The 26,058-nt window shown below is 43.3% G+C and overlaps 1 protein-coding gene across 3 annotated transcripts in view; it reads left to right on the top strand.

Moving 5' to 3' along the window:
• The window catches only part of RNF144B (ring finger protein 144B), a 75,620-nt gene that overhangs the window by 30,264 nt on the left and 19,298 nt on the right, over positions 1 to 26,058 (top strand). For all 3 annotated transcript variants that reach the window (XM_073331903.2, XM_073331900.2, XM_073331901.2), the window contains 2 exons: positions 8,652 to 8,756; positions 25,330 to 25,390. In XM_073331903.2, coding sequence (XP_073188004.1) covers positions 8,667 to 8,756; positions 25,330 to 25,390 — 151 coding nt within the window. In that variant the 5' untranslated portion in view covers positions 8,652 to 8,666. The remainder of the gene's footprint in view (positions 1 to 8,651; positions 8,757 to 25,329; positions 25,391 to 26,058) is intronic.

The following is a 26,058-nucleotide window of genomic DNA, read 5'->3' as shown; positions in this document are numbered from 1 at the left end:
TTCCCTCTCCCCATGTACCACTTTCTTATACTCCTCTCTTTAGGTGTAGGCAGATCAAACATTCAGTCCTGGTGCTGCAACGCCCCAATGATTTTAAATAAAGCTCACTTCAGATTGTTTTCCATGTCTACCCACCAACTGTCATGTTGTGGCATTTGGGTTTCTTTCCAAGCTTGAAGAACAGGAGTACTTTTGGCACCTTAGAGACTAACAAATTTATTTGAGCATAAGCTTTCATGGGCTACAGCCCACTTCATCGGATGCATAGAATGGAACATATAGTAAGAAGATATATATACCTATAGAGAACATGAAAAGATGGAGTAAGAGGCTAATTAATTTAGATGAGCTCATAAAAAACATGATAAAATTGGCATATATAAAATAATACGTAGCACATGTTCAAAGCACTTTACGTATTCAAAGAACTTCTCACTTCTCCTTTGAAGTAGGTATTATCCATTTTATATGTGGTGAAACTGAGACAGAGACATAAGTAAATTGCCCAGTACCCAGCAGTAAATCAGTAACGGAGCCAGGCCTAACAGAACACAGGTGTCTGGACTCAGTCCTTAGTCCAGAACACACTGGGACCAGCTCTAATGTGACATGTCACTTTGTTTATGGCTTCGGGTGTATTCACTCTCTGGTGCTTAATGATAGCGATCCCACGACATTTGGGGTACCAGAAGCCAATATGTATTTTATTTTAATTTTTACAATATGGCTCTTCAGACTTTGAGTAGCATAAGCCAATCAATTTAAAATTGCACATAAGAATGGTGATTACCAATACTATAAGCAGATCCAATGAAGGAACAAATCCCAATAACTGCATTTATCATGTTGGGTGTGAGAAAGAGCCACTAAATCAAATACTTCTTGTTATGGAATGATGAGCTAGAAAGCAGTATACACTGCCCTGTGGTCACACTTGCCTGTTGACACTCAATTGCTTTCAACAGTTGGTGCGCCATTTGTGGCCATATGGTCACCAAAAAAATGTACACAGCCACTGATTTTTCTGACCACAAGACCACAACACGCTCATCAAACTATAAAAGGATTTTTCACTCTTTTTCCATGTGTCTTACTTTTATAGGGCCTCATCCCTTGTCCAATGGAGATGTTACCAACAACTTGAATGAGTATTGTATCAGGCCCTTAAATGTTAAGCTACAGATGTGGAAAATGAAATGGTGCTGATTTTTTAACCACACTTGGTAAATCTATCTTGACAAATACTTTAAGCTGTGTATTTTATAATAGCTGACCATATATATACCAGGCACTTGAATAACATGATGACAAGCACATTATAAAACCTTAGATAAATATACCTATTATTCCACACACTGCAAGTACTTTTTGAATGTAAGTGTACATGCACCGGCACTGACCAGGCACTTCTGGTGCCAGGCTGCAAATCTGTATTCACTGTGGTGAATATTCATAGAGCTCACATGAGTAGACCCATTGACGTCAATTGCACTGCACATGGGTATGTATTGAACAACTGGGCTCTTTATGAACGGAAAGAATTAAAGAAAGAAGCATTATGTCCTACATGATAAAAATAGATAGTGAGTACAATGGAACCTTGCTCCCTGATTAAAGCCTCTACATGCTACCACTATAGAAATAGTAAATAAATTGTAACTTGTGGAGCTGGTTGGGAAGTTACTCCCCCCCGCCCCTTTTTTTTTGTTTTTGCTGAAAACTTTTTGTCTTTTTTTTTTTTTTGGTTTTAATCAAAAGACTACAAACTAAAATAATAATAATAATAATAATAATTTTAAAAAATCAGTTTTTGGCATATAAAAATCGAAACATTTTAGTTTAAAATGAAAAATGTCAGTTTTGTGGGTTTTTGATGAAAAATTGATTTTTTTTTCATGAAATTGTAAGTTTAGTTGAAAAATCATTTTTGGTCTAAATTGTTCTGGCAGAGCATGTTCAGTGAGCTCTCCTAGTTCTTTTGCATTTCCACTACCTTACTCTCATATTAAGCACTGGTCATACTTTGATCCCAATCACAACCTACTGCTTTTGCCTTTTAAATGATATAATAATTGCAGTGAAATGTTAACTAGATACAGGGCTCAACTGTCAACAGTACTGCCTATAGGACATATTATTGAAAGGGCTGACCTGATTTCCTTTCCACCCTCATTCTTTAACTGACTGTCTCCTTTATTTTTCTTAATCAAAAACTAGATATTAAAATTTGTCACATCAGGTTTGTGGTTTCCTTTCATATTTTCTATCAAAAGCAATAAAAGTTACAATTAGTGAGCTGGAAAGCTTTGTACAAAATTGGAGTTGAGAAAGTTAATAGAACACACTGAATGCACTTGATGTACTTGAAAAAGCAATATGCAGTAATGACTGAGACCAGTCTTTTGTCTGTGGCAAGGAGAAGATTATTTGAAAGTGGCCTTGAATAGAAATATGGATTTGTAGTGAGAGGAGTACAAGTGCCCTTGTCGTGTCATTGCCTAGCAACATGAGATTTAAATACATTGCCTGAACTAATTTAAAAATCAAGAGGTAAAAATGTGCAATTGTGCTAATGCCGTATATAGACTAAATCCTACACTAAAAACCTTTATCTCTGGCAATATTTTGTTTAATCCTGTTGTATATATTAGTGAAATCAGTGAAGTTAGAACAGTTCCTACTGGAAGTGCTGTACTTATTCATAGTTACTATATAAGCACCTATTTCCAGAGTTAGATTAAGAATGTTATCATAACAACTCCCTTTAGGCTGAAGCTTGCATGAAATGTTTTACTGCAAATGAAATTTTGTATGCTGTTAGTCCAGGACAGATCTTTTCAGTGTATCTCTTAGCAGTTTCTTCCTTTTCTGAAAATGTCATATTGTCTCCACTTGAGCTGTAGATATATAATGAGTATGTGTCTGAGTCTATATGCACCCTCTCATTCCTTATCTCTATGTATATATATAATAGAATATAGTGGAGTGTTTATATTAGACATTGTGACAGGGTCGGGCCAGATGGCTAAAGCAGAGTGATTTTGGGGACGGGGGGGTTAAAGCCTTTTATTGTGTATTGAAAGACATTAGTTCTCCTTCTCCTGCACAGTCTTGGTTCCACGCAGTCTACCAGTACGACGGGCAGCAATGAGACTGACCTTGCGACCAGCTGGAGCATCTCTCCTGATGGTTGAAGGCTTACCAATATGTTGATGGTTACCATCACCAAAGGGATGTTCTACAGGATTCATAGCCACACCACGGACATGTGGCCAGCAGTTTTGCTTTGCCTTGTATTTGTGATAGGCATGACCTGCCTTTAGGATAGGCTTGTCAATACGACCTCCACCTGCAACAATGCCACCAACAGCTCTGTTTGCAGAAGAGATCACCTTCTCAGAACCAGAAGGCAGCTTCACGCAGGTTTTCTTAGTTTCAAGATAGTGGGAGATAACTGTGGCATAGTTTCCAGAAGCACGGGCCAATTTGCCACCGTCACCAGGCTTTTCTTCAAGGCAACAGACAATGGAAGGCAGATATATTAGCCCCAGGTTAGGTAGGTCCCTTTTCCCTGGGTAAGGTAATAGGGAAGGTTCCAGAACAATCAGGAACGTTCTGGAAACAATTAAGACAGGCTGATTAGAACACCTGCAGCCAATCAAGAAGCTGCTAGAATCAATGAAGGCAGGCTAATCAGGGTACCTGGGTTTAAAAAGGAGCTCACTTCAGTTTGTAGTGCGTGTGTGAGGAGCAGGGAGCAAGAGGCACTAGGAGCTGAGAGTGAGAAAGCGTACTGTTGGAGGACTGAGGAGTACAAGCATTATCAGACACCAGGAGGAAGGTCCTATGGTGAGGATAAAGAAGGTGTTGGGAGGAGGCCATGGGGAAGTAACCCAGGGAGTTGTAGCTGTCGCACAGCTGTTCCAGGAGGCACTCTAGACAGCTGCATTCCACAGGGCCTGGGCTGGAACCCAGAGTAGAGGGCGGGCCCGGGTTCCCCCAAACCTCCCAACTCCTGGTCAGACACAGGAGAAGTTGACCTGGACTGTGGGTTCACGAAAACGGCCAAACTGACGGCTGCTGTGAATCTCCAAGGCGAGCAAATCCGCCAATAAGCGCAAAACTTATCAAGGTAGAGGAGGAACTTTGTCACAACATATATATCATAATATAATCTCTCTCTCTGTATATATGTACATAAAACAATATATTTCATCAAAGCATTCTTATAAACTTTAACTAATTAAGCCTCACAACATCCTGGGAGGTAGGTAAATATTTATTATCCCCATTTTGTAGATAAGAAATCTGAGGGAATGACAGGCTGAAATGCATTTATGGGCAGAAGAGTGGCTCTGCAAAAATGGCACATCTTGCGCAATAAATTTGCTTGGTATCTATGTGTGTTTTGAGCCATAGCTACTTGCTTTAATGAGAAAATATTTTTCCCCTTTCTTTTTTGGGTAAGATTTTTCCAAAACACTCAGCATTGGCCTAACTCTGTTTCCACTGAAGTTAATGGAAGTTCCATTGACTTCAGTCGGAGCAGTTACGTTAGCAGCGAATTCTTTGAATAATCCCACTCTTAAAATTTATTTTATTTCTGTCACCACTGCAAAATTATGGGAGAAGGAACAAGATTTTATTCTGGCTCATGTACCATGAACATAAAGGTCTAAATTCCATTTCCTGTTGGTAATATGCAAGCCAGGAAGAACACAACTTGACCAGGGTGAATTTGCAGGTCTGGCAGTTCACATTTTTTCATTAAATTGTCTCTTGCTGAGAAACAATACTATTCTTAGGCAGTTACTTTTAGACTAGAAGGTAAACATGCTTTGTGACTTGCTAATGTCACACACAGGGAGAAAGTGGCAGAGCCATGAATACAACCCAGAACTCTTGCCTACATGTCATGTGCACATCTCTAACCACTGTTTCCTGTGTTTCTGAAATGATCCTATCTTTAAAGAACTGTATTTACTTGCATGCACTCTTTCTCTGTGTAAGATGCCTTAAAGGGTTCTAATTTTCAAAAGGGGTTGGGTGCCCCCTTCCCACTTCTGAAAATCTGGGTCATAGTTTCTGTACACAGGAAATTGTATGTATCAATAGATTTTCATTACTGTGGTGTATGTCTAAGCAAAAAGTGCAATTTTTCAATGCTTTTGTCAACTTTTGATGTGTTTCTGGGGTGTGGAAATGGTTGTATGATGCTGCAAATGCAAATAACTATTTTACTGTATAAATTTATAATTCTCTTTGCCCTGTCTTCACCACAGTCACGGCTTGCATCAGTGCTTCATTTTCAGCTACTTTATAATTAAACTAAATTAGTGTCTGTGTTTTTAAATAAATAATAATAATAAAAGCTTAAAGCAGTTCTGCTGTGCTAAAAGCTACAGTACTTTTTTTTTTTTAATTTCTTTACTGCTAATTTTGGGAAGAGGAGAGGTGAGGTTCTATTCCTGGTTCCCAGACAGACTGATGTGTGATCTTTAGGCAAGTCACTTAAGGCTTTGTCCTGGAATGTGCTGTGTGTCACCTGGGTAGCACTCAGCACCTTCAGCTCTCCTCAGCACCTGACTGAATTGGGCCCACAGTCCCTCAGCGTCAGTTCTGTAATATGTAAAACATTTAATGTTTGTAAAATTTATGTCACAGGGCTGTTGTTTGTAAAGTACTTTTGAGAGCCTCAGCTACTGGCTTCTGATCCAAAGCTTGTTGAACTCAGTCTGTGAAACTACAACATAAAGGACACACTAGCCTTTGTTAACCTGATCTGGATTTGAACCAGCAAACTAGAGGAGAAAGGTTTCATATTATGGTATCAAGCTTTTGAGCCATCTAGTCCCTTGAAGGTGTATTCCTAAAGCTGCACGCACATTCTTCCACAGGAAAATAATTGTTAGTGCTGAGGTCAACTGCCCTAGCAGGGTAAAGTAAGAAAAAGCCTTTGGGCTTCCATAAGTCCTGCAGTAACTTCTTAGCCTTTGTCCTCGCTCTTTAATGGGGTGGCCTGAACTGATCTTAGAATCTGAGTCTACTGTATCCTACTGTCAAAGTAAATTACTAAACATAGTCACCCATCCCAAAAGGGACAGGAGCCGGGGTTGCAGTCAAAGAAAAGGATTGTTCTCCAACACTAACTGAGAGACACACTGAGGAGGAAAATCTACGCTCCCCAAAGGGTACGGTGGGCTCTGAACAATGGGAGCAGGATGCAGGGAGCATGTGTTGGGCCCACAGGCACCACCATCTTCCTTTCCCCAGGAGTGCTCAGCTCCTGCTCAACCCCAGACCACACCCAACTCCACCTCTTCCCCCAAGGCCCCACCCTGACCCGCCTCTTCCAGGCCAGTTCCTGCCCCTCCCCTGAGCACACCCCATCCCCGCTCCTCCCCTTCCGCCTCAGCCCCTCCTGCATGCTGTGGAACAGCTAATCCGTGGCAGGTAGGAGGCGCTGCGGGGCGGGGGAGTTGATTGGTGGGGCCTCTGGTGGGTGGGAGGTGCTGAGGGAGGGAGAGGGGAGGAACTGGCTGCAGGTGGATGCTAAGCACACTCTAATTTTTTTCCATGGGTGCTCCAGGGCTGGAGCACTCACAGAGTTGGCACCTATTGCTGGGCTGTCCTACCCTTATGAGCTATGCAGCCTTCCTCCACTCCATTGCATGTGGATTTTTGGGGGCAGACTTTGGAGTAGAGCATTTCCTGTTGGGATCAATCATGACTATGTTACTTCCTCTGTTTCCATTTACTTTTCTATGCAGATGGGAGGTGTCTTTTGTAGCTAGGCCATTAAACCCACTTTATGTTTCAATTACTGACTCTTTCTCGTGTTGTTTCTAGGTTCCTTTTGGAAAGGAGCATTAACTACATTGTTTGAATGAATAAAGGGACAGCATCTGGTTAAGTTTCACTAAATTCCTTGTGTTACTAATAACACCTGAAGTTATTAAAATTGTTAGAATAGTTATACTGCTTATTTACTTTTTGCCCTTTGCTCATCTTGGAATGTGAAAATAGACTGGCCAGTTCTATTCTTATATCTACTAGTATCACTTTCTAGTTCTCATGTAGGGAACTGTTTAAATGTAAACAAATAAAAGTTGATTGAAATTTAAAACATAAGTCATAAACATATGGGGCTGGACTGAAACCCGGGAGCAAGGCAAAACCAGAGTGTCTCCCCCAGGGTCACATCTAGTCCCTTCTTTCCCTTTGATCGGGGGCAACCTATTGCTGGCACAGATTACTTCATCGTCTGTGCCAGCTCAGCTGTGCTTACCAGAGCATTGGAGGGGCAGAGCCAAGACTCCCACCTGATGGGTGGGGGAATAACAGTCCAGTGGTGGCCTACCCTACAGGCGCTGGAAATGCAGGGAGTCCACGCAGGGACTTAAAGGGGCTCCTTATACCTTATTACACTCCTGCAGGGGCATGTGGCAGGGCTTATAGTTTAACCTGTTGGTTTTAAAATTAGGCTTTTGAAACTCTTAAAAAATTAAATCCCTAAATTTTGGTAATAAATTACCTGATGATCTCCCTTTAAATACAATTTTTTTTAAAAAATAAACATCTTATTGGAAATCAGATGTTATTTTAAATGCCATGCCATTTGGTGGAAGATATATTCATTTTCCTTTAAAATAAACTGTTTAAGTGACCACAAGGATTTCGCAGGTGTACATTTTGCTGGCATGCACAGTAGAGTTGAATTACATCGTTTTGCAGTATACATTGTTACATCACTTTTACCTGGAATATTGGTCAATGTTTTTTTTCACAGGACCCTTTGGGTTCACTACTTCCTGTGTATTTTAGAATTAGAAACCTCTGTTACACCAGTTTCATACTGCTTTAAATTCTTTGACTTCAGTGCAGTTGCACGGGCATAAAACTAGTGTAACGGGCTGGAGAATAGGGCCCTTAAAATCCAAATTGGATGTGTCATAATGGGGACGAAACATTGGGGATCTGCTTTTTCTCATCCCAAGAAAAAATACTACACAATTATTTTTGTGCAGCGAAGTGATGTGGACACATGCAGGAGGGCCTCTCTGTTGGAAATGGACTTTGAACACTTGCTCAGTAGGCCAGTGGTTGATGGCAATTCATGGAAATGACACAATCTATTTGGAGGAAAGTTGATAGCCTCACTGTTTCCAGATCCGTGCTCTGCTAGCCAATCTATAAGCTGCCTTCATTGCAGATTGCTGAGAAAGCAACTCTCCTGCTTGTAAGTGAGGCCCTATAATGGTGGCCACCAGGTGAGAGACTGAATTAAGAAAACATGAAGGGAAAATAGAAGAGCAAAACCTGTTTTAATTAGAGTGAAATATAGCCTGTTCTTTTCCAAGTCTAGGCTTAATATAGAGAAAATGTATTAGCACAGGACTTGACTTGCTGACTTGAGTAAACTCAATATGTGATGGATGAAGTCATACATAATTAATTGTTCTTTGCTGCATTCTTCCCAAAGTAATGGTTCTTAGCATCCACACGTATGATAATTTATGTTTTCCCTAGTGCTCTAGGACAGCCAATTAAGGAAGTGGAGGTGGCACCTGTGTAGTGCAGTGTTAACATCTACGTTTCCCTATCATGTGGGTTGCAACTTTCCATCATTTTTTTTCTTTTCTCCTTTTTAGTGCCTAAAGCAGTATATGCAGCTGGCAATTCGAGAAGGCTGTGGTTCTCCCATCACTTGTCCAGACATGGTATGCTTGAACCATGGGATCCTACAAGAAGCAGAGGTAGTGACACTTGTCTTCTCTCCTCTTTTTAGTTCCACCTTTATTTATAATAATAAATTATTATAAATAATAATTAATAATAAATTAATAAATAACTAATAAATCCACCATAATAAATACAATATTGTTCTGTTTCCTCCTCTTAATTACCTCTCATGAGTCTGTGACAGGAAGCCTGCCTGACCATAGGAACTAGAGACAAATAGATGTTTTTCTTTTCTGTCTTGAGAAAATGCTTACTTGGGATCCAGACAATTTCTGAATTACCCAGGCAGGTGATTTAACCAAAATATTCTGCATCCAGGAACCACTAAACATTCATTAGCAATGACTGTTGGAATGGCTTTGATATGGATACCTACGGTGGGTGAAATCCTGTCTCCACTGAAGTAAATGGCAAATCTCCCACTAGTTTAAGTGGGGTAAGGATTTAACCCAGTGTGTTTATATTGGGGTGAAGCAGGAAAAATGAGGACAGTTTCTTGTGTGTCAGTCTTTCTATAAATTGTAAGGGAAAGCTGGGTGGGAGTTGGATTTGACAGATGAGAAGAGTGAGAGTCTCAAAACCCAAAAGAGAGAACTTTCCAGTAGATGAGACTTTGGGAGCCCTGAGGCTGAACAAGGAGGTTACACTAGTGTGTGCACACACATACACACGTGTGTATACACCCACAGATATGTATAACACACATGCAGAGGAACATGCATATATACTTCTAAGGTTTGAGATAAAGAAACTGAGGTAGCATCCAATTCTCAGTTATATTATGTCCCCTTTATGCCATTTAGTCTGGGTAAAGTGGTCAGAAATAGCCCCTAGTCAAATGGCCTGCCTGGCTATTGTAGAAAGGATGTAAAGTTCCTAGATGGCCCCACTCTCAACCATGGCACACGAGATGGGTCGCTAGTATGGCTGGAGTGTACTACACTGCAGCAATTCTCTGCTTCCCAGAGGCCATGAAAAACAGAGTGTCAGAGAGAGCAGCCCCAAGGCTGTTCTTGCTTACATGGCAAATAGAGGGAGAATGTAGGGAGTGCAAAGGTGGCTAAAAGCATTAAACGACCTTTGCCCTCACTCCTTTTCTCTCATCCCCAAGTGCAGGAATGAAATAAATGAGACCCAAGCCCTGAATTTTCTTCCCCTGAATTGCACAAAAGCAAATACTTATTTGTTATCCTGTGGGCCTCCTACAGCCCTGTATTCAAAGATGGCATAGCTGTGCTCACTATAACCCAGTTCAAACGTGGGCATTGCCAGCGGAATTCTGTTGTGAATCCCCCAGTGAATGTGACCTGTGAGTATCTTTGTTCAGAATGTTTGCACTGTACAATAGCCAAGGTAGTGACCCCTGCATCCTAAGCTAAGCCATTTTAACAACTGTTTTAAATGTGGTTTATTTTGTAATGTAGACAAGGCATTAAAGTAAACTTCACTCTACCTGTGGTGAAATGTCATTCTGTAGTAAGCTGCTATTCTCGACCTCTTGGAATGCAGAAACGATAACTTAGTATGAGAATGGCTGTGGCACCCTTCCCCCGCACCAATTCAGAGTAAGCAAAGGAAGCAGAAGAGAAGGCTTGGGGCTATGGGGCAATATGAAGAAGACCTAATTCTATGACAGGGGTAGGCAACCTATGGTATGTGTGCCAAAGGCGGTACGTGAGCTGATTTTCAGTGGTACTCACACTGCCCAGGTCCTGGCCACCAGTCCGGGGGGCTCTGTATTTTAATTTAATTTTAAATGAAGCTTCTTAAACATTTTAAAAATCTTATTTACTTTACATACAACAATAGTTTAGTTATATATTAAGGACTTATGGAAAGAGACCTTCTAAAAACGTTAAAATGTATTATTGGCATGCAAAACCTTAAATTAGAGTGAATAAATGAAGACTTGGCACACCACTTCTGAAAGGTTGCTGACCCCTGCTCTATGATGATGCTTCCCTGATGAGGGAGGTGTGGAGAGGACCTGCACCCGGTGGATGAAAGAAAAAGAGCTGTGCTCACTGCTGAGGAGTGAAGAAAAGACTCAGAGGGTATGGCTCTCCTATAACTCCTCCTCACTCCTGTAGGAAATGAGGATGAGCCAATCTCGTTCTGTGACTGCCCTCTCCTACTAGCAGACTGGAGATGGTATCCCAGGTCTGCTTTCCTCTTGTTTGAAAAGCCAGCATGTGCATATTGTAATAGGAGCATGTTGCAAGGCCCCAGGTCAGCAAAGCACTTAAGCACCTGGTTAAGTCCCAGTACATGCTTAAATTAAGCATGTGCTTAAGTACTTTGGTGAACTGGGGCCTGAGAACCACATCTGGGGTTCTTACAGCACATGGGCATATGATGGAGTTATTCTTCACCTTCCACAGCATCTCCTCTTCTCCTCCTTTACTCTGCATGGAAATAGGAGAGAAACTAGTGGGCATTCTCACATCTTGGGAAGTAGGCAACCAGCCTTGAACAGAAAAGAATGTTTGCTTTAGTTGTATCATAACACTTAACAAATGTTACAAAGAGTTTTACTCTATTAAGCTATGTTTGTGGAGCTGCAGAAATTCTAAAGACTTATTTCCCATTAGCTAATCAAGAGGCCACTCCAGGGCATGCATTAATGGCCATTAATGTATTTCTTGGGTGCTTTCTGGGGCTAAAGGCTGAGTGACTACACAGCCCAAGAAGTGCATTAATGACCCATGAATGAAAGAATGTTCTGAAACTCCCTATTGGCATTGCTACTAGAAAAATGAAACTTTTGCATTTTAGAAGTCTGTTAAAATGAAATGTTTTATGGGTTTCATTGAATATATCTTTTTACTATGAAAAATAGTTCACAACAGATAGCAGAAAATAGTAAAACCATTCTCCTGTTTTCTTTAGTGATCTAAAAAGTTATTTTGTAAAACGTGTCAGTTATATGCAGAAACTTTTATTTCTGTTTCTCTTTCTCCTCTACAGGACTGCACCACTTAAAAAAATAAATAAATAAAAATAGTTAATTTGTGTAGCGGGGTGGATACCCCGCACCTAAAATAGAAGGGGGTTAAAAGCAGCCCTGGAGAGGGCTGTGGCTGGGGATGGCTGATTGGGGAAGCAGCCGCAGCTGGGCCATGCCCCATCAGGCCCGAGTAGGCCTGTTTAAAAAGGCTGTGAGCCAGAGGCCCAAGGAGTCTCTCTCCAAGCTGGGAGAGAGTAGGGCTTACCTGCCTGACAGGGTACTGAGGGTGGTGCAGTGCTGGGGAAGGAACAGGCTGAGTGGGGGTGCTCCAGGCTGGCAACTCCCCAGGCTGTAAGGCCTGGTCCAAGGCCCATAGAAGTACTTGGAGGCAGAGGAAGGCAACAGGTCCGAACCACCTTGCCTATGATGAGTGGCCTTTACACTGCAGTCTGCCCCAGGGAACAGGGGCTTGGTGATGACTGGCAGTAGCCCAGGCTGAGGCAAGGTGGGGATAGTGGGTTAGGGGTTCCCCAGGAAGGGGAGACCCAGAGGAAGAGTGTGGGGGTACTGCCAGGGGGCAGAACCCCAGAGAAAGGGGCACCAGGGTCTGTGAGGGACATGGGGGCCAGAGTGTGTGGATCACTGGCTTTCAGAGGGTGTTCTGTGCTGGAAAGAGCTAATTCCCCAATGACCAGCAGGAGGCACTACAGGGGTGAGTCCAAACCTTTAAAATTTGGATAGTATAGAATGTTTTTATTCCAAATTGCATGCTATGTATTTAAATAGATGACAGTATAAGGGCATTGTACAAACAAGAATATTGAAGGTGTTTGGCATGGAAATATTAATTAAACATTATACATGATTCAGTACAGGATCTAAAATGCAAGTTCCCATTTCAGGCAGAAAAATGATAACGTTATAATATTCCACTTTGTGAATTCATGAGACAGTTGATCTCCAACTTTTGCCTATAAAGACTCAACTCTGATATAACTTCATTACGTGAGACCACGTGACTTTCAGTTGGCCACACCCTCTGTGCCATTTGGTGGAATAGACCTTCATATGATTTATTTCTTGTTTGAGTATCTGCTTCTTTAAAAGGACCAATAAAAGACAAATGAAAACAAACAATGTTTCAGTTTTATTGAAGACTTGAATAGACTTTGTCTAAACCAGGAAAAAGGATTTAAATCCTATCATGTTAGTGGACATTTGAAACACCATTTAATACCTAATTTAAACACAAGTTTAACCTCACAATCCTCTAACCTGGTTTTAAACACATTAAACTGTGCCTACACTAGAGGCCAAGTAAGATTTCTAGTTGTGTTAGCTAACAATTAACCCCTCTACCTCCCACCTTTTATTATATACAAGGTCACGGGGTGAATTTAGGATTCTTTCCAAAGCCAACTGAAAAACTGATGGGAGTCTTTCCATTGACTTCAATGAGCGTTGACTGAAGCCCTGAATGCTCATGAAATGGAAGGACTCCATAAAACAAGATATAACTTGGCATAGTGCAAGCTAGTGTTATGAATGTGTCACACACCCCTCTGTCAAGGTACTTTATCTTCTTGGTGTGCAGCATTTCTATTCTTCTACTCCATAGCCTATTCAGTTTTTCAGTATAAATAAGATATCTGTTTTATATTTCAGTAAAACTCTCCAGGGTGTGTAACTCTATTTTTAGATGCTTTTACAGGCTTAATCTTTGTTCTGAGCTGCATTCTGAAGCCTACGCCCTGTTGTGTTTTGTTGCTTTCTATTCTGGCAAAAGCTAAACGTTGTATTCCAGTAAAGTGTTAAACAATGTTGCATTACTTGCTGCTCAGGGACTGTATATGTGCCATACTAGCTTAAAAAAACAAATGAAAATAGGAACATGTCTTTTTTAAAGCGCAGCTGAGCATTTCAGGTATGTTTGGGTAGAATGTACTGCTTGCTCCCAGCCTGAGGAAGGTGTTGGGAATTAGATGTAGGGTGAAATGGAGCTCATTGGGAGGAAATCAGGGAAGAGTAGCTTTCATGCAGGAAAGAGGTGTAGCCGAGAGGATTCGTTACAGATCTATCCCCGCCCACCTTTGACCAAAAGCCTTACTTCTTCTCTGACACAGCGTTCCCTATTGCCCCAAATCTGGAAATTCACCTAATAATCCTCAGTATTAACAGCTTTCCAAAGGGTTGACGTCAGTATAAGGTTTACAGCTAATTGATATGCTGACAAAAATGTTCAAATTTCCAAGAGAATGATTTTTATTCATTCCAGCCTAAGTGGCATGGGAAGTATGCAGTTTATAGAAATTATAGCAAGCACTGTTTTGCTGATGGGCTAGGGATACTAAATCCAAAATGGATCGGAAGTGAATCATTTTTCAAGATAAATAGTGTTGTGTGAATTGTTACTCTGGATGAATACTTAAAAAGATTGTTCAAAATTTTGCCTGTAGTTTATCACACAAGAAGGCCATCGGCAGCCTGGAAGTACAGGCCATGGAATCCAAAGGATAATCCTGATGGCTATTTAAGTATGTTGTCATAGTATAGTCAGCAAGTAGGACGCTTGCAATTTGAAATGTTACTTTTAGGCAGCTTGCTCTCTGCTCTCATTGGTATAACGATGTTGTGGTAGTGGTGATGGAACTGGTGCTCTGGAAAAAAGCAACTTTAATTTTATTATCCAAATAACCAATTTTTGCCATGACATAAAGTATATGAATATTTGGCCATATTTTGTCATAAGGTATGTTGTAGGTAGATCTATGCTGGAACAGGAATTTTTATCCATGAAAAATGTCGAGACATTTGATTTTTTTTTTTGTTTTTTGATTTGGAAACTTGAATTTTTCTGCAAAACAAAATTTTAAAGTATTTTTGTTTTGGGTTGCTTGGAACATTCTGATTTAATAAAATGGGAATACTTCATTCTGACTTTCTAAAAAACTTTGAAATGAAAAAGTAATTTCAAAATAAAAAATTGATGTTTAGTTTTGACCTTATTTAACTGCTTTTAAAGTTTTTTTTCTCCTAAATGAAATTTCATGTAAATCAACAGTCTCTCAAGTTCTGATTTTGATGAAATGGCACTTTCTGACAGAATAGAATAATGTTCTGTTGGAAAATTTTCTACCAGCTCTAGTCCTAGGTCAAATCCTGGGTATTGTGTTAAATCAACAGTTGCTCGTAGTGTAGCCATTTTAAAAGCATACATATATGAAAAGGCAATATTTGATGAAGGAAGGGTCTGTTTCAAGATAAAAAGCATTTTAAAAAGCAAACCAGTTATCTTCTCAAACAAGACGTTTTATTCTTTAAGAACCAATTTTGAATTGGATTCATAGGTGTTACAGATGGAAAGGACCTAGTATGTTATCCAGTTCTTCTCTCTGCTGATGCAGAATTGTCCCATACCGAATGGCCTTGACTGTGCTGGGGATTTGCCCTGAAATACACCAGTGAGTGACTGAGCTGCATTAGTGCACAACCTCCGGTGTAGACATAAGCCACAGTTTGCATTTGTGCAGCTGATTGTGCTGATCACAGCTTGCACTGATGACCAGAATCAGAGCAAATCCCCAGTGCAGGCAAGACCTATATTTTCTAGTGCAGGAGCTCTCCAACTAGAGTGTCTGAGGGACTGTCCCTCTTCTCTCCCAGCCCTACTGCCGTCTCTTCCATTTGTCCTCATGTAGCATTCCTCTGTCAACTACAGCAATCACTTATGTTGAAAAGTAATATTAGGAAAGTACTTATGGTATCATTAGTTGTCTTTTAATGCAGTTTAGCAGCTGAAACAAGGAGGAGAGCCAGCATCATATGACCAGCTAGCTCTGCACAGACTGCCAGCGAGTGGTCAACTGGCCACAATTAGTCCACAGCCTCTCTGTTCATGATTTGTCTGTTACTTCTGATTCCTATATAGTATGAAGTGTGTAGCACTTGGTATCTGTAGGCCTCATGTATATATGATTTAGATCTGTAAGTGTCCTGTTTTCATTGCAGGCATAAATATAAATCTGGCCTGACTCTCCTCTCTCTCTCTCTCTAGTTTTGCACCACATCACTCCATTGATTTCAGTAGAGTTACTTCTGATTTACATGATTGACACCAGTATAACTGAGAGCTGACTCAGGCACATCATCTGTCTTGTAAAGAGATGCAGGGATGGTCTGAATGATATATATATATATATTTTTAACATTGGCCCAAATCTTTAAAGTTCTTACTGATTGTATATCAGTTTTTATTTGGGCAAAAATCCAATTAGCATGCATTTAAAAAAGGTTAATTATTTTCTTTCTTTTTAATTTGAAAACTGGTTGGTCATTCACTAGAAGTGAAGTGTAAGAAGGTAGAGATCCACTGCCATCAGATCTTTGTTTTCCAGCATCCAAATTATTTTATTTTCCTCTTTGTCATCCACTGGTGCTTTCAATAAACGCGAAGGGAGCAAGTAAGCCAGTTCTATTTGAAATGAGCGAGCTCCTTAACGGTGAAGATAAATATTTTATGATGAAACTAGTAAACGCTGTATCTGGTGGCGGGAGGATGAGGTTAGCCTCCGACACTGAGGAGGCTGAAACCTCCCTCTGCCCATGAAAACCAAACCCAACCTACACTGTTTGGTCTTGACTTATCAAAGTGTTTCCTGTTGCTGTGGTGTCAATAACGTTCTGCCATAAATGCAAAGCCATACAATTTGTGCTTTTAAATATTTAAGGTGTGGGATTTTTAGGTGAATTTTCTGTAGAAGTGAAGTCTGCATGTTGGAAGGCTATGAGGAATGATTTTTGAACTTTTCTCATATACAAAAGTATATGTGTAAGGGGACTTGTAGCGGAGTGGACACCCGCTCGGGCCCAGAGGGGTTTAAGATAGCCCTGGGAGAGGGCTGGGGCAGGGGAAGAGCTGGGCTGATTGGCAGAGCATCCACAGCTGGGGGCCACGCCCCAAAAGACCCAGCGGGCCTTATAAAAGCTAGAGAAGGCGGGAGCGGAAGAGTGTGCGCTCACGCTCTCTCTCTCGCGCTCTGAGAGGAGGGACCTGGCTGCAGAAACCTGAATAGAGGACCTAGTTTGGAGCAGGGCTGGGGAAAGGCCAAGGGAGCTGTGGAGCTCTGGCCTAGGAAAGCCCCAGGCTGCAGGTCTGGGAAGGCCAATTAGGTACAGAGGTTGCAGGGGCAGCCATGGGTAGGCAGAGGCAGCAGGTCCAAACCCAGCCTTGCCAGTGATGAGTGGCTCATACTGCAGCCTGCCCCAGGGTGTGGGGGCTAGCTGGTGACTGGCAGGAGCCTACGACTGAGGTGAGGTAGGGATAGTGGGTGGGGGGGGGCTCCCCTGGGAGGGGAGACCCAGAACTGTGGGGTACTGCCAGGGGACAGCACCCAGCGAAAGGGGCACTGGGGTCCTGGGAGGGACACGGGAGCCAGCAGCAGCAAGGCGAGACACCGGCCTGAAGAGAGCGCTCCGGAGGCTGGAACGCTAATTCCCTGAGACGACCAGCATGAGGGGCCGCCGGTGAGTCTGCGCCCAGTTACAGGACTGTTGCCCCCTTACTAACATTCAATGGGGGTGTTTTGGTTGGCTAGCTCCCAGTACTAAAAGGGGAAGGGTCGATGGGAGATCAGGACCCTGATACTGACAGTCCCCAGGAACAAAGGGGAGAGGCCAATGGTCCAGGTCAGCCTGAATGACAGGGCGGGCAGGCTAATCAGGGAGTCAGGAGGCCAGGAAGGTCCCATCCTCCCTGTGAGCTGGAATTGCCTGGGTCAGACAGAGTGGGGCCGAGCTAAGGTGAGAGCAGGGCACCGTGCTGAGCTGGAGAGCAGAGCCGTACCAGATCCAGAGGGACCAGAAAAGCAGCCTAGGAAGCAGGTCAGAGTTGGGAGCAGAGTCACAGAAACAGCCCAGGGAGAGCAGACCCTGTGCTGGGAGCAGAGATGCAGACACAGAACCAGGTGTGGTGAGCAAGGGGGGACCCTGGGCAAAGGGCCCAGCGCAGAAAGACACCCACAGTCAAGGGTCCTTGCAGGCCAGACTGGGAGGGGGATCTTAACCCAACAGGGGGCTGACGCTGGGAAGAAGGGTCCCACCACCCAAAGCCTGGAGGTGTGTGGCCACCACCAGAGCAAGTGTCCAACACGCAGCATCCCTGCAGCACAGCCAGGGCCTGAGAAGGAGGCCTGGGACCTACAAGGAACAGACTGTGAACTGCCCTGACATTCCAGAGACACTGTTTGTGATGTTCCCTGCCACAGAGCGGGGTGATGTATTTTTCTTTAACCTTTCCCATTTTTCCTTCTTCTTTTTTAAATTAATTGTTGATTAAACAACTTGTATTTGCTTTAAATTGTATGTAGTGATCAGTGGGTCAGGGAAGTGCCCAGTGTGGAGAGTACCCTGGAGTGGGGACACCCTAGCCCCTATCCTAGGTGACCACAGCAGGTTTTGGGGTTGAGCCCCCCAGGAATCCTGGGCCCAGCCTTGTTGGGGTTGCGAGGACTCTGCCAGGCAGGAGAGTGGAAGGGGAGCCCTCAAGGACAGGGAGGCCTCTGGGTAAAGGAACTGGGAGCGAGGACTCAGATCCTTTCGCTAGCCCGGTGTAATGCAGAAGCCAGGAAAGTTTCCCCCACAATAGCTGGACCATTCCCCTGCTTACATATGCTGCCTCCAGGCATGGATTTAGGGGTTTTGGCAGAGGAGGTTACTGGCTGGTGCAGCTCCCTGTGGTAGCCTGGTTCACGGTGTTTGTGGTGGTCTCACTTATTCAAACATCCATTTTACTAGAACATCATCTGTTGTGAGGAACCTCCCTCTCTATGGGCAAGATTATGGCATGGTCCACATGGCTGCTCAGGGACATAAATGGATGTAAGATCCATTCCCCTCTGTGACCTCCCTGACTCTCCATTACAAGCATGAGGATTTAAGCAGCGGCTGTGTGTCCAGTACGCTCCCTCTCTGGTGCATCTCTTGGGAGAGTAGATGGAGCTTTTTGGCTCTGCTGCCTCCAATGTGCTGGCCACTAGAGTAGTGGGTGGGCAAGTGGGGGAGGGCACAAGAAAGGACTAATTCCTAGCTGCTTCCGTGTGCTACCCTGTACTGAGGGCTGTAAATAAATGGACAGTCTAGCCTTGTGTGCATTGAACCTCGTTCCTTTCATCCTCCTTTATTTGTTTCTTTGCCTCAGGGACCTACAGTGTCTCCCAGTTACTGTAACCTTTATAGAACTCATTAAGAATCCTATTGTTGGACACTGTGCAAGGGTGTCACTGGGCGTTCTGAGTTACAGCATCTCCATATGTTTACTGGGATTTCTTAAGTCTTTATGCTTTGTGAGAAAGGCGCTATCCCCACTACAGTTATATTTTTTATAACAATATTGTAGAAGTGCCTAATGTGTACAAAATCTAAAACTTATTTAAAACGTATGATAAATCGCAAATGTAATGCCTGACAGCTTTTCAGAGGAGAAGAGCATTTGTTATCCATGTACATTTTCGCTAGACCTTTAACATAATTAAAAACAGCTCTGAAATATTTCCTTTGGCATTTGTCAACCAGCCTCCTTAAATTGGACAACTTCTTAGCCTGGAACAAGCTTTGGTATTTTCCTTTCTGTCACATACCTGCTCTCCTTCCTTTGTCACTTTTTAATCAAACTTGGTACAGCTTTGATTCCGAACCCTGATTCCCAATGGCTTCGGAAGTTCTGGGTGTGTGGATACAGTGGATGGGATTATCAGGAGAGGGTGGGGGGGGTAGAAATGTAACAGACGTGTAAGGGAGCCGTTAAAAGTCAGCCTGAAAAAATGCCAGGATAGGAGGAGACAAACATTTAATCTCACAATGATCCCATCCAATGCTTGTCATCTTTGCTTTATTAAATGTAACTGAGATTAAAAACGTCTTGTGTCAGGGATGTGCCACTTTTATTTCCCTATGAAGTGCCAAGGGCTGAATAAATAATAATTATGATTTCATCGCTCTTTTTAATTCACAGCACTAGCAGCTATTAAGGTGTCATATACACAAGCAATGATGATATTTCTTTAAGAAACACTCAAATAGATTCTTTTAAGGCACCTGGAAATCTGGGGAAATTGTGGGATAGATCCTTGGTCCTATTTTTGCCAGCTTTGTGGTGCAAAGGAGCCAGAAATTTGGTGGGTCTGTCAGAGTGAGGATTTCATGGAATGGGAAATTAGCTGTATGCCACCCACTTTCCAGGCCAGTCCTGCAATCCCCAGTTGCTAGAAAGGCCCATTGAACTAGTCAGCTGGATGTAATTAAGTTATCTCAAGGGCTGGGCATCGACTCACCAGTCCCAGGGTCAGGGTGTCATAAAGTAGACATAAAGACATCCTTGCTACTTCCCTGCCTGTTAAATGTATCTTAGTCACAGCTGAGGATCTAGCCCTGTTTACATAACCAATAGGTTTATGTTTTTGTTTGCAAAGTAAAGAGTGACGTTTTCTTATGTAAGGAAATTTCCAATGGTCAATATGCAGAAACTTTTTTTATTTTGTACTTCTGTATCACATTTCATTTAAATGCACTGAATCTCTGTGTGTATATAATGTCTTCTGCAGTTTCCACAGTATGCATCCGATGAAGTGAGCTGTAGCTCACGAAAGCTCATGCTCAAATAAATTGGTTAGTCTCTAAGGTGCCACAAGTCCTCCTTTTCTTTTTGCGAATACAGACTAACACGGCTGTTACTCTGAAATGAGTCTCACAAGACTCCTGAGAAAATGTTATCTCCATTTTAAAGATGGCAAAACTGGTAGAGGTTACATGAGTTGCCCAAGATCTGAATGAGCCAGTAACAGCTGGAAATGGAACTCAGGCTTTCTGACTCCTTAACCCATAATGTAGCTACAAGATTTCTCTCTTCCCCCCCTTATAACATAGGGCATGAGTCAAACCCTTTGAAACCAATAGGATCAGGCCCACATTGCAATTTTTCTCTGAATTTACTCTAAAGAAATTTCTTGTACTTTATATTTTCTACAGGATGAACCTTTTAACTATAGTATTTGTTAAAGTTTTAACACTTTCTTCTCAGAGTTAGGATTTTTTTTCAAAAGAACAAATATTTATGTATTACATGGAAGGAGTAAAGTCTACAATGAACTTTGGCCTATTGTGCACTTCACTGTATATTCATTAACTTTAAGTGGAGCTATTAAAACAGCGTTTTGTTTTGTTGTTTGTTTTTTGTTCAGAGGTTCTTGTGAACAGGGGGCAGCTGGCCTGTAAGACTAGTAGGGATAATCCCCTCCAATATTGCCATCCCTACCAGCCACACTGTAGATATTGAGTTGTGTAGCTGATGCAATACCGTCTGCTGGGACTCCTGGTGGAGCGAATACTGCTCCAGTCCCTGGAATAAGCAGAACCCTCCCTGCGTTGCCACTGGTGTCTTCTGGAGCTGCAATCCTGGAAATCCCTGCAGCATATAGACTGCAGACAGCAGAGGGAGGAGGCACAAAACCAGGATTACAGGCTTGTATGGGGCTATTTCCCGTTAACTCCATAGAGGCAGAATATGGGGCTCCCTGAATACATTCCCTGAAGTCATCACCTGTCCCGGTTACCTCTGCTCCTAATTCTCCAGCACCAGCAATTTATGAGCCTAGTGGTGTTAGATATCAGAGATGAGGGGGAAGGGTTAGCCATGGTTCTTTAGCTCAGGCTGTAGCAATTCATGTCTTTTTCCTACCTTCCCAGGGTGTATTGAGGACAAATACAGTAAAAGACTGTGAGCTGCTCAGATACTGTGACAACAGGGGTCATATTAGTACCTAAGATCTGAAGGGTTCTAAGCCTAGAGATGGGTTTTCAAAGTCCTGAAGGGTTTATGCAGTGATGAGCTGCCAAAATATTAACAGGTTCCCGCCTCACCCTACGAGGGGGTTGTTGCCCACCCCCACCCCCAGGGACTCCTGCCCCATCCATCCCCTTCCCCTGTCCCCTGACTGCCCCCAGAACCAGGCAGGAGGGTCTCGTGGGCCACCGTAGTGGGTGCCCACCCCACCCCTAAGAGCCAGAGGCACCTGCCGGGGGGCGAGGTGGGGAGTCCTGGCGGTGCTTACCTGGGGCAGCTCCCAGGAAGCATCCGGCAGGTCCCTCTGGCTCCTAGGGGCCGGGGAGCATAGCAAGGGGGGAGCAGGGGGAGCGGCATCTCCCCCACTAATCACATCAAAAGTGGCACCTAAGGCCACCTAAGGCCTAAGGCTGGAGCACCCACTCTGAACCCATGGGGAAAATTTGGTGGGTGCAGAGCACCCACCAGCAGCTCCCTGCCCGGCCCCAGCTCACCTCCACTCCGCCTCCTCCCCTGAACGCACTGCCCCGATCTGCTTCTCCGCGCTCCCCACCAGCTTCCCACGAATCAGCTGTTCGGTGGGAAGCCAGGGAGGACTGAGAAGCAGGTCATGGCTTCCCGCTCAGGCCGAGGGTGGCGGAGGTGAGCTGGGGCAGGGAGCAGTTCCCCTGTGCACCCTCCCCCACCCACCCCAGGTTACCTACTGCGGCGCGCGCAGCCCTCCTCGCGCCTTCTCCCCCCCTCCCCCAGCCCAAGCTCACCTCTGCTCTGCCTCCCTGGGCCTGAGCGGGAAGCCGCAGCTTGCTTCTCAGCCCCCCCGGCTTCCCGCATGAACAGCTGATTCGCAGGAAGCCTGGGGGGCGGAGAAGCAGAGCGGGGCAGTGTGTTCAGGGGAGGAGGCGGAGGTGAGCTGGGGCCAGGGGTGGGGCGGGGAGCTGCTGGTGGGTGGTCTGCACCCACCAAATTTTCTGCTTGGGAGCTCCAGGGCTGGAACACCTGTGGAGTTGGCGCCTAAGGCGTCACTTTTGGCCAGTTAAATTTAGAAGCCCTTTTAGAACCGGTTGTCCCTCGTGGAACAACCGGTTCTAAAAGGGCTTCTAAATTTAACAACCGGTTCTAGCGAAGCGGTGCGAACCAGCTCCAGCTCACCACTGGGTTTATGTGTACAGGGGTGTGCTAGTAGGGGTTCTGAGCTGAGAAGTGATGGGAGGGAGAGATTTCAGAGCTGAGGGAGGTGGTTCTGAGCCATGGAGAGGTTAGATAGGAAAAGAGGGGCTGATTAGATGGAAGGCTGTGTTTGTGGGTGCATATATTTAAACAGTCAGCTCTCATCTTTGATTTAACTCTGCTCCTGCTGAAATCAGTGGTAAAATTCTCATTGATTTCAACAGAAGCAGCGTAAGGCCAATGTTGAATGCATTTGAAAATCCCAACCTCAATTAAAATCGCACACTCTAGCACTGAGGATTTTTTGACAAATAGTTTCTTGAGTAGTAAAGGGCATGCTTAAGAATCACCAATTAATGCATTAGTGATGCCACACATTTTAAAATACAGTAGCTGTCAGAGCCTGAATGACTAGAAAGGAGCAGCTGGACTAACTCTTACTTTCTCCAAACTCTGTTCAGATTTCAAGGCAACCAGGAGGAATATGGACAATGCTGAAATTGCACCTTTCTTTTTTCACTCTTTGGCTTCATTCTTTACTGAAATTCCTCAGCTCCTTTTTTTTTTTTAAGTTCGATTACTGTTGTGTTTCTAAGAATGTTTCAAACTAATTTTTAATGAACAGATGAAAATGTCTTGAAGCTCATATTACCCTAGAGAGCTGTCAGAGGAAAGAGGTTTGTCCCTTGAAAAGACAGTGTATAGTAATTTCTGTTCAATCTCTGAACTAGAAAGAAAAAATATTTTGAACCTTAAGACTGTGACTGATTAAGCTAAGAATGTGTTTTGTAAAAACTTGCTAATGTTTCTAAGTCTGACATAAAATCCTTTGATTTCCTCAGTTATAAATCTTTTAAGCATCTTTAAAACACTTAAATCCTGATGTCAGTGGCATTTTTTTTGTATAACATGGGTTAGATCAAATAAATGATCCAAACATCTGCCTTTGAAATGCAACTTTATATTCCAGACTGCTTAATTTTTGTACCTTGAGTAAAATGAGTTATGTACAAATGAACACATTCTTTGCTCCTTCCCAGTGGCAAAACCAATCCAAATTACAAGCAGGATAACTTGTATTGTATTTTTGTCTGTATTCTAATACTTTTCATACTGGCGCAACAGAGGGCGAGGCAACCAAGAGTTTGTTACTGCTTCAGTGAGTACTGGAGAGGGCTAAATTCTGGGGGTGTAATGCTGTAGGGCCTCATGTGAAGTGCAGAGAGCCATCAACTCCCTCTGAAACTGTTCATTTGTATCAGTGGGAGTTGAGGCACCTCAGAAAACAGGTCCTAATTTAACAGGAAAATTTAGGAAGGTGGGTTTATTCTCAGGAGAAAAGACTGAGGTGGACTAATACCATTTTTCAGAATGATGGAAGAGTATTTACAGTGATCATAGAATCATAGAATATCAGGGTTGGAAGGGACCTCAGGAGATCATCTAGTCCAACCCCCTGCTCAAAGCAGGACCAATCCCCAATTTTTGCCCCAGATCCCTAAATGGCCCCCTCAAGGATTGAACTCACAACCCTGGGTTTAGCAGGCCAATGCTCAAACCACTGAGCTATCCCTCCCCCCAAAAGCTGTGAACAGGATCATAGAATATCAGGGCTGGAAGGGACCTCAGGAGGTCATCTAGTCCAACCCGCTGCTCAAAGCAGGACCAATCCCCAATTTTTGCCCCAGATCTCTAAATGGCCCCTTCAAGGATTGAACTCATAACCCTGGGTTTAGCAGGCCAATGCTCAAACCACTGAGCTATCCCTCCCCTCCACTGAGCTATCCCTCCCCTAAATGGATGATGGATAAATATAGGTGATGGGTTCAAAATCTAAGATCCAAAGGGCCATATCTTCAGCTGGTATAAATAAATGTAACTACGTTGACTCAAATGAACCATGCTGACTTGCACCAGATGAGGCTCTGGCTAATAATCTTAAAAAAATTAGGGTGACTGAATGTCTTTATAGGGTAGATAATGGAGGATACAGCCCTTCAGCACCTCTATGTCACCAGTTCAAATCCAGCCATGGTTGGTAGTGACTCAGACATACCAGCTAACGACTATGTGGTTGCCTATATGAAATGAGTTGGTAATTTCAGTCCAGTTCACAGTGGACAAGGGTGCACATCACAAAATCCAGCAACACTGTTGTCGTCAATCTTAGCCAAAATGACAACGAAGGGAGACTAAACTCCCCTCTCAGTACCCTAGAGGTGACTCCTGTCACCAAGATTGAAGGACATTGGCAGAGGGAAGCTTTCCTTGTTATACTTCTGTACATAAATAAAACAGGGCTGGCAATCTATCACCTTTCATTAATAATAAATCCACATGAAATACATGGGGAAGCTAGAAGTAAATAAAGCATCCAGGAAGAACTATTTCTTGTGAAGGATAATAAACATAGGGACTAAGTTACTGGAATGTGTGACCTGAAATACAGGTGGTCTGGAATTACCTAGACTTGCATCTCGAGAAGGAAGGGATTGAGGAGAATGGGGGGGAGGGGGAAACTAGTAAAGGAAGGTTGGTTGAGATGAGACTCAAAAGAGCAGGCATATGGGGTTGGCTGGTTTTTTTTTTTTTTTTTTTCTTTTCCTAACATTTCTTCTATTCTTATGTTTCATTTCAGATTGCCTGTTTGGTACCTGTTGATCAGTTTCAGTTATACCAGCGACTGAAATTTGAACGAGGTGTGAACCATTTATTTTATATTTATCCTACCATGGCTTAAAATATGGGGTTACGGGATTCTACTGATTACTAGAAGGCCCTCTCCCCTAGGGAGGGAAAAGGCCTTCCTTTTAACATAACTTAACTACAAAGAGCCGGCTGGATTCTATTCCTACTCAAGTCAGTAACAAAACTCCCATGGACATAAGCAGGAGCAGGACCAACAAGGCAATTTTTTTAAATTAAATTTATTAGTGAAAATATTCAAACTTGTGTGCCTGAGATTAGATTACCTTTCCTGCAGAATCCCCCATACTGGGTCCTTGGGAGAGCTGCAGTGAGGCGGCATCCATGATAGAATGGGTGTAGCTGTGCTGCAAGGGACCAGGTGGCATTTGCATTAGGTTAGGATGCCAGGGGCTGGCATTGGTATGGAGGCATGGAGCGTCCAAGTGGATGTCCTTGGCCTTCCATGATCCTAGAGGATCTGCAATGTTTGGGTTTTTCCATGTGAGCAAACCCAGTTTGCATGATAGGACAATAAAGGGAAAGTGGGGAGACCTCTGCAATGGAACCCTCACCAAGATTTTCTCCCCTGGTTTTTACCATGGGAGGGGATCTCGCTCATTATTGACTACAGCAGAGGTCCCCAAACTGTGAGGCACACCTCTCTAGTGGGTTTCCAAGG

The sequence above is a fragment of the Lepidochelys kempii genome, chromosome 2 (genome assembly GCF_965140285.1).
Source record: "Lepidochelys kempii isolate rLepKem1 chromosome 2, rLepKem1.hap1, whole genome shotgun sequence".
Lineage (NCBI taxonomy): Eukaryota > Metazoa > Chordata > Testudines > Cheloniidae > Lepidochelys > Lepidochelys kempii.
Note: the sequence above shows the minus strand (reverse complement) of the source record. Positions and strands in the feature narration are given on the sequence as shown.